Raw genomic sequence first — 8,949 nt, forward strand, 5'->3', positions numbered from 1 at the left:
TGCGACGATCCGTTTATGGAAGCGTGCATGTTAAGGTACCTCCGTGTATGACGCAATGATTAGAAGTTTGCAAGAATCCAAACTTCTTTATGCTACTAGCTAAACAAAGAAATGAAGATACCTTCTAAAATATACTCAAAACTTTCCTTCCTTACAGGTACAAAGACAGAAGGGAGTTGTCTAAATACGACTATGCGATGACGCAATCGGACGGCGTGGTCACGATGGAGATCATTGACTGCAGGCCAGAAGACAGCGGGAAGTACACTTGCATTGCCACCAACGTGCACGGCACTGATGAGACCTCTTGTGTCGTCATCGTTGAGGGTAAGGAGAAAAATACTTTGACTCATCTTTTTTTCAGTTTATGTGATTCCTGAAAATGATAAAAGATGGGTTATTAAATTTTTAGTGGAATTTTTATCCAATGTTTGCACCACCATATACAACGTGTAACCTAATTGCGAAATAATGTTGAAGAATGCATAAGTATATTTTATAAGGATATAAATATATTAAACCGAAAGAAGCATATTTATTTTTCCAAACAAACGAATTCAAAACATTCTAAGTGTTAACATAAGTAAACCCTATTGAAGATAAAAGACCGACACCCGCATAGTACCTACGCTACGCGACCCGTACGTAATAAAGTGACAGGAGTCACACGATTTTAATTTTGCATGTGATGTTGAGGCTGTATCTGATTTCTGTCAGTAAAACTATCGCAATGGTTTACTCAAAAACTATTAGGTTTTCGGTTTCACAGATAAGTCTGAGAGAGATTAATATAACTGTGAAGCCTGTGAAGTATTATTTCTTGTTTCATTTATACTATTGTCTATTATTAAATTATAATCGCAACTTTTCAGGTGAAGTAGTTACAGAAGAGCAAGCCGCTCTGGCACACAACCTTTTGCATTCTGGAGAAAGGCGTTACATAGAGAAGCCGCTGAAACCGGCGCCAGCGCCTATCATCACCAAGACGAAGGTATTTTGATTCAGATAAGAATAGTTTACTTCCACTTCTGAACGTAATTTCGAATTAAAAATTACGAATCGCTGTAGTTGAGGAATGGCGGAGACTATCCCAGGAGACCATCGATAACATCATTCTCAGTATGCCTAGACGGGTAGAAACTTTAATAAGAGCACGTGGAGGAAATACGCGATATTAATAACCATTTTTCTAATTTAATTAATTTTTATTTTAATATAAATTTTCCCGATTACATGAATAGTTCCATAATGTACCATTTTTAACAAATAGCCTTTGCTCGCAAAATCTGTTCTTAATGTGATCTCATTTTAAGTAAAACAAATGAAACTTTAAATAACAAAAGAAGTGTAGTAAGTAGATTTTAAGATATATCCATATTTTTTTAATTATGGGCCTTTTTGTGTTCCGCTAAATATGCCGGTGTAATAAGGTTTCAAATGTTGATAGTTCTGATTATGAATTAGAATGCCTTATGTATTAAGTAAAATTTACTAGTTAAGGTTGTTTCATAAATAATCGTTTAAAGATACAAAGATAACTAGGATTTTTCAAACCTATTTTTAATTTCACAGGTGACAATCGACCCTCCAAGCAAATCGGGCCCTAGACCAAAGTACTCCCCACAGAGTTCAATCGAGGCAGGTAGATCTCAGAAGAAATACGGCGCTAGATTAGACTCGGACACGTCTTCTAGGTCCAGAAGCGCTACAAAGGAGCTTATTCGTGAGTATAATTATCTAATTATTCCGAGCAACAAGCCTTTTTTTTTATACCACTACAAGTTAGCCCTTGACTGCAATCTCACCTGGTAAGTGAATTCAGTCTAAGATGGTAGCGGGTTAACCTTATTTTATTCATTGAATCGCTTAGCGGCACGTCTTTGTCGCTAGGGTTGTAACTAACCACGGCCAAAGCCTCCCACCAGGCCAGACCAAAGAAAATTCAGATATTATAAATTCCCAAATTGCCCTGCCGAGAATCGAATCCGGGACCTCCTACTTAAACTCACAGTGGTTACCATTGTGCCAGGGAGGTCTTTAAAAAAGTGCTTAAATATTAAAGCAATTTTGACTATAGTTCATCAAACCCATAACTTTCGTTTCTATTGCAGTACCAGCTTCAGACTCCTCAATGTGCAAGCCTTCGTTCGCACGCGCCCTTCCAGATGCTCTGACCGCTAAGGATGGAGCACCTTTACTACTGTCATGCGCAGTCAGAGGAGACCCTGACCCTAGAGTCGAGTGGTTCAAGGACGGCAAACCCCTGAATTCTTCAGAGGTGAGCAACCGGATATGACGTTTAATTTTTATTTGCATCCGGCAAAAAAGTCCGCATAGAATACTGTGCAAAACCCAAAGGCCAGCCAAATATCTAACTCTTAATAAATACTACGATAATATATACATAGCCATCTAGCACCAAAATTAGCGTAGCTTGTGTTATGGGTACTGAGATAACTGATGAATAGTTTTATGAAAAGTATAAATAAATAGTTATAGCACAATCATTTTCCAGTTGTGGTAATCGAACCCACGGCCTTGGACTGAGAAAGCAGGGTCGCTGCCAACTGAGCCACTCGGTGATCAATGATAAATAATGATTTAAAGAATTACATTTTCTCAGCCCACTGGCCCACTGATGGGCACGTGCCTGTCATAAGAGAAAATTATTCTAAGGCTAGTCTTTTTATGGCATCCATGCTGCTTTAGTTTGTTTTATTTACGAAAAGAAAAGTTTGTCCCTTATAATTATTACAAATACACGATTTCTGTCTTGGGATTTTAATATATATATATATGTCAGTTTGTTGCAGCTGGTGGCCAGTTATTCTCCTACGGGTTAGCCAGCTTGGTACTGAGGCATTTCTTGCCAGGAAACCCCAATACAATTGGTTGTCTCTAAGGAATCCAATACTCCGGGATGGGATTCCTGGATCGATTTGTGATCTGTAGTCAAAAAAAGTATAGTTTATTTCTCCTTCATCATTTATCACCATCATCGTTATGAACCCAGTAGCGGACCACTACAGGGCACGTGTCTCCTCTCACAACGAGAAGGGGTTAAGGCCGTAGTCCACTACGCAGGCCCAGTACGGATTGGTTAACATAACACAACTAGTATTATACTAAAACTTATGTTTTTGCGCAGGTTGTCAACTTGAAATACAAGAACGGCGTAGCGTCGCTCGCGATCTACGAAGTTTTCCCTGAAGATGAGGGTGTGTACTCGCTCAAGGCCATCAACAGCCAAGGAGATATCGAGACCAAGTGCAACGTCACCGTTAAAAGTAATAATTGTTTATAAGTATCTACTTCTTTCAGGTAGCGATAAAATTATCGTGTATCGATGTATTGAGTATCCAGGATATCGTATAAATTAACGATAAATAAACATTTTTTTTGTATAAAATAATGGGTATGGATCACGATATATAATTACATGATTGATGGATTTAAAGCGAACAATTCCTAACTACAGTCCATGTATTTGGGTCAAAATATCACCATCATCATTTCAACCAATTGACGTCCGCTGCTGGACATTGGTCTTTTGTAGGGAGTTCCAAAATCCACGGTCCTGGGAACAAGTCGCTGGAAACAAGCATGTTTTCCAGCGACTCGTGAGATTTCTGTCCACCTCGTTGGGGGTCAACCAACGACCCGGAAGTGGTATAGGTACCACGGCCGTTATTCTAGCACCTTAAGACTCGAAAAATCAACTAAGTCAACGGTGTCAACATACCAGTTACCTGTTTCATTAATAAAATTGTAATTCACGATGAACCTTTAAAGCCTTTCAGTTTAAATTATATTTGTAATAGAAGAGTAAAGTATTTTAAAGGGATTGATGTAATATTTTAATTGTGTCAGGCCAAACCACAGCCGAACCAATGAAGATCGACAAGCCACCAAGAATCGTAGATCACGCGGTTTCACAGATCGTTAAAGACGGAGATCCCATTACGTTATCTTGCAGGTCAGTACGTTTTTTTGTTACAGACTATCTCTATCTGCTCATTCTCACCACTATTATCAACAATGGACTGGCTGTCCTTGACAGATTAACTTAAGTCCACATATGAAACAGAATACATGAATGACTTGGTTGTCAGTTCTCTTTTTGCGGAGTTCGAATATCTGAACGAATAGCACGCGGGGCGTTCTTTGGCCGATAGAAGTGAAAACTAAATCTATGTACATACAACCTGAACCGAATTACGAGGGGTGCATAAGGTATTTACTAAGGAATCACCCTGTAAAAATGTTAAATTAAAAGAAGCCTATTTATTTTGCACTAGATCCAGCCATGTCAAATTCAAAACAACATTGTTTATTTTGTTTGTTTGATTCGAATTATTGATATCCGTACCATATACGATTGTATCGTAGATTGTATTTAAATATGTATCACTGAAAAACATGGGAGGGCTAAGCTCGCGGAGTTTACATTCCAAGTCTATGGAATACTTGGCATGCTTATGCGTCACTAGTACGGAGAAATTGCCAGTGTGGATTACAAAAGCACATTACTCGTAAAACTTCGAGGTGCGTGCCGGATTCCGAATTCTTAAGATATTAAGGTCTCCTAACATATTAAATTATGCACGCAGAATCGCAAACGCGGAGAGGTTCGACGTAGTATGGCTACACAACAACAAGGAGATAAAACCGTCGAAGGACTTCCAGTATTCCTGCGAGGCCAACATCCACAAACTGAACATCGCTGAAATATTCCCTGAGGATGCCGGTAAGTTTTATTTTATTATAGCCTTTTCAACAATCTTATCTTACACCGTTTTCGCTTGATTGTCTTGCTTTAGCATAGACTTCCCCCAGGTTCTTCCATGCTTCGCGATCATGGGTTTCCCTTGTCCTCCCTCAACAGGATCAAATAGAGAAGAAATAAAAGTTGAACGGTGAAAAGTTTTCGCATTAGATTAGATACCAAAATGAAGCGATAACCATAACTGGAAAATGTTTACTTACTTTTATTTATAAAACCTCTCCCAACAAGAGAGTTGGCTCGTCTGTCTGGGCTGCGCTGATCGCAGCAGATCGCAGCACAGAGGACGCTGCTGCCCATTTTCCGTTATGTCCCCTTACACGATTATAGATTTCAGAGTAGTTATACTCTTTATATTAATATTGTTGTAATTTCCAGGCGTATATACATGCGAGGCCTTCAACGACGCGGGAGAATCTTTCTCATCGTGCACCCTCGTAGTGTCGGTGTCTGGAGAGACGCCCGCCACGCCGCAATACAGAGCCTTCCCGGGCTCCGCCACCGTCTCGTCTGGCGAGCCGGCCATTTTCAGCACTGAACTGGACAAGGTATGAACAATACAAAATATCGTACAGGAAACATCAAGCACTTTATGATAAGTTTTCTTCCGTACAGCGACATCTATTATTTATTGTGGGAGTTGTTGTGTCGCTATGAATGCTGTATTCGAAACAATAATGCGTCTCGCGACGTCGGTTTTTAAGCTCGCATTCGTCCACACTATAACAATCAGTGTACTTAGTAAAGCGAATATTCGTAATAAAAATTCCTGACACGTATTCTATAAGGAGTAAATTAGATATTTTTGTTGTGTTTCGATACTCGAACTGTCTCCACAATTGTGAGCGACCATATTATCCTATTAATTGATTAATACTTGTACAGTAAAATAATAATAATTTTGTTTCTTACAGCCACCACTCCAGCTCCAATGGCTGAAAGACGGCAAGCCTATCGACGAATCGTCGAGCAGATACAAGTTCATGATGGAAGGTACTTCGGCATATCGCCTAGAGATCGTCAGCACTAACTCAGACGACAGCGGCCAGTACCAAGCCCGTGCGGTAGGCTCCAAGGGAGATTCCTTCGCCGCATTCTACTTGAACGTAGTCGATAATTAAAATAAAAAAACGAAAAAAATCTCAATACAATGACTGACATATAAGATTTAAAAGGACGAACCCAAGACGCCACCTTGTGGAACTCCCGTATATGAAATCTTATATTTATTTACCCACGCGAACTTTAATAACGGAAAACGATTTTTTTATACGACTCGGAGTCTTAATAGTGTAAAGGAGTTTTTTTTACATAAATTATTAATTATTATTATTATTATTTATTAATTTATTAAGTAATCGTTAAGTGTTATACCCTATCGAAAGCTTATGAGAAGTCGCTTGGAAGATCGAATCCTCGTAACGTTCTCTAGTCACTGTTTAAAGTTTAAATGTTATATTTATTTCTCGATTGTTATCGTTTATTTATTTCTTTACACCTAACATATTTATTTGCAGCTTCTGGTTATTAAAGCTTGAAATTAATGAATGTTGGCATAGATTTCGGTTCGGTTATATCGTCTATGACCATTCCTCTGGTACTCCGTACGCCACCACGGAATAACTTTGCAACGGTCGTGCGTAAAGCCGATTCGAAATCTGTATTATTTTTTATATAAATTTAACTTTAATTATTTAATTGTAAATAATTTAATTTGTATCATGTGACCGCGTAATTTATAAATAAATATGTATACTTGAAAAATACTAAAGTGTTTTATTTGTTTAACCTCAATTCACATGTATACGAGGCTACTTTTTTGCCTGTTGCGTACAATAAAAAGCAATAAATGACGATTGATGAATTGTCCAAACTTCACGTACCATTCTTGCTCTATAGAGGCGAGTTCTCATTTAAAACTATTCTTGGAATAAACAGTTTAAATAATAATTACGTCGATAAACTTGTTGATGTTCAAAAGTTGAATGAAAAAAATCGTGTAATTTTTGCCTGAATCGAAATCGAAATAGTTCGAAATTCATCTATAACGCGTTTCTTCAAGAATCGATCTTCGGCAATGTGCCCTCTACGCACGTTTCGCTCTGAGACCGGAGCATGCTCAGGAGATGTTGACTTAACAAATTTCATTAGAGTCAGAAGAGCCGAGGATCCGTTTGGTGTGGAGTATAAGAATTGAAGAAATTATAAATTACACCATACAGACTCTCCTGCTTTTCCCGGAGCATAGCAAATTAAGCTTAATTTTCATAATATATAATGGATTACAGCGACACCGTTTACAGCTCCTCGCGACTACTTTGATGGCATCCGTCTATCTCGTCGAGGTTTTACCCTCACTGCGTCTATTGCTGCGAGGTCGCCATTCCTCGAGGTCATACCTTGAGACCCCAATCCCCATCGGTTCTTCTGGCGATATGCCCCGCCCATTGCCACTTAAGCTTCGCGACTCGTTGAGCTATCTCGGTAACTCTGGTTCAACTAAATATCAGCATCGTACTTCTCTACTAAGTACCTACTTAACTAGGTAAAGAGAAATAGAAAATAAACAAACCCTATCTCGTAAGTTTTACATACCGTATACGCTTCGTCACTTCACTGGGAAGAATCGAAATAAAAATGTAAAAAATAAAAAAGCGAAGTGCTAATCGGACTCGCGCACGGACGGTTCCGTACCCATTATCTAAAACAACGGCAACAAATCATGTTTGTTTTATGGGAGTTCCATTAAATATTTATTTTATTCTATATTGTATTAGTTGCTATATCGGCAGCAGATATACATCAACTGTCTAAATATCACTGTTCATGTGACACAACCTGGTGACAGACGGACAGTGTAGTCTTAGTAATATAGTCTCGTTTTACCTTTAGTAATAATAATAATAATAATAATTAATAAATAACTTTATTGCTTTGCTCTTATTATGTTAGAGATACAGTTACAAAAAACAAAAATACACTTGGTGTTATGCTGTACATTGGTAACAATTCTCAGCGCTGATTTTTAGCAGCAGTTAGCTCCAGCATCCTACTAAACTGACAACCGCGCCGCTCACTGAGCTTTTCTTTATAAATGGGACCAACAATACACAACAATTATAAAAATAAAAATTAGAATTACATCCTACAAATATCATAAATGCGAAAAGATGGATGTTTGTTACTCTTCCTACCAAAAACTACTAAACCACTTTGACTGAATTTTGGATTGGAGATAGATTATATCCTTATTACCAAATAGGCTGCTTTTTATCCTGGGAAAATGTACGGTTCCCGCAGGATTCATTAAAACCAAAGAACCGTGTATAAAAGCCGCGGACAGCAGCTGGTTGATAATTAATTAATAATAATAAACATAAAATCGGAATAAACAACTGATTTAGCATAAACTTATCTGCCTCGTTTAGAGAGTTAAGGTAAAGGTTTTTCAGTTTATACTTTATTGTCAGTTCGGTATGAGCCTTATCACCGAGCCTTGGGTGTGGAACCCTAAAAAGAAGGTACCCATAACTCGTTCTCGAGGTTTTGATATTTTAAAATGAGAGGTTGAACAAGCATTTTGTGCTAAGTCACGTCCATGCGAGGTTTGATGGGGTCGATGCATTGTTAAATAGGTATAAGATATCTTCGGATGAAAGATTCTTGGTGGAACGCTTTAAATGCACTACGTACGTTTTCACGGCGTCCTTGGCGCACTGGTGTTGGTCTGATCTTATTAGTGGAAGGTCTTCGGTTCGATTTACGGCGGAGAAAATCGGGCATATATAATTTCGATTAAAATAAAAAATAAATTCGCTCCTTGCAAGACTGGTTCATTATATGAATTGAAGCACGCTACTTTTCATTGAAGAAAAAGCTGACTTAAGGACTATATAGAAATGGTTTATGTATTCATGAATGCGGCATTCAATACTACCTACCTACATGAAGATAAGGTATTTTTATTTGTTTGTATCCATCTGTTCTCACAGCATATAGTTTAGATGTTATTTCCTCACGCCCCAAAGTTTTTTTCACTAAAAAAACCCCTCAATACAATTTCCAAAACAAAACAATGCCGCTTCAATAAATTTAAATGTTCGTATGTGAATCCGTAAGAAGCGCCATCTGTCCGCTTAACTGGAAACTACCAAGCAAAAATGGTT

At 38.1% G+C, this 8,949-nt stretch overlaps 1 protein-coding gene across 20 annotated transcripts in view; it reads left to right on the top strand.

The window, feature by feature from the left end:
- Positions 1–6,509, top strand: part of LOC120634462 (twitchin) — a 160,556-nt gene extending 154,047 nt beyond the window's left edge. For all 20 annotated transcript variants that reach the window (XM_039905046.1, XM_039905066.1, XM_039905049.1 and 17 more), the window contains 9 exons: positions 158–327; positions 873–991; positions 1,573–1,723; positions 2,112–2,278; positions 3,149–3,287; positions 3,871–3,976; positions 4,611–4,747; positions 5,162–5,331; positions 5,698–6,509. In XM_039905046.1, the coding sequence (XP_039760980.1) occupies positions 158–327; positions 873–991; positions 1,573–1,723; positions 2,112–2,278; positions 3,149–3,287; positions 3,871–3,976; positions 4,611–4,747; positions 5,162–5,331; positions 5,698–5,904 (1,366 nt within the window). In that variant the 3' untranslated portion in view covers positions 5,905–6,509. The remainder of the gene's footprint in view (positions 1–157; positions 328–872; positions 992–1,572; positions 1,724–2,111; positions 2,279–3,148; positions 3,288–3,870; positions 3,977–4,610; positions 4,748–5,161; positions 5,332–5,697) is intronic.
- The last annotated feature ends 2,440 nt before the right edge of the window (positions 6,510–8,949 follow it).

Source organism: Pararge aegeria, chromosome 24, assembly GCF_905163445.1.
Source record: "Pararge aegeria chromosome 24, ilParAegt1.1, whole genome shotgun sequence".
NCBI lineage: Eukaryota > Metazoa > Arthropoda > Insecta > Lepidoptera > Nymphalidae > Pararge > Pararge aegeria.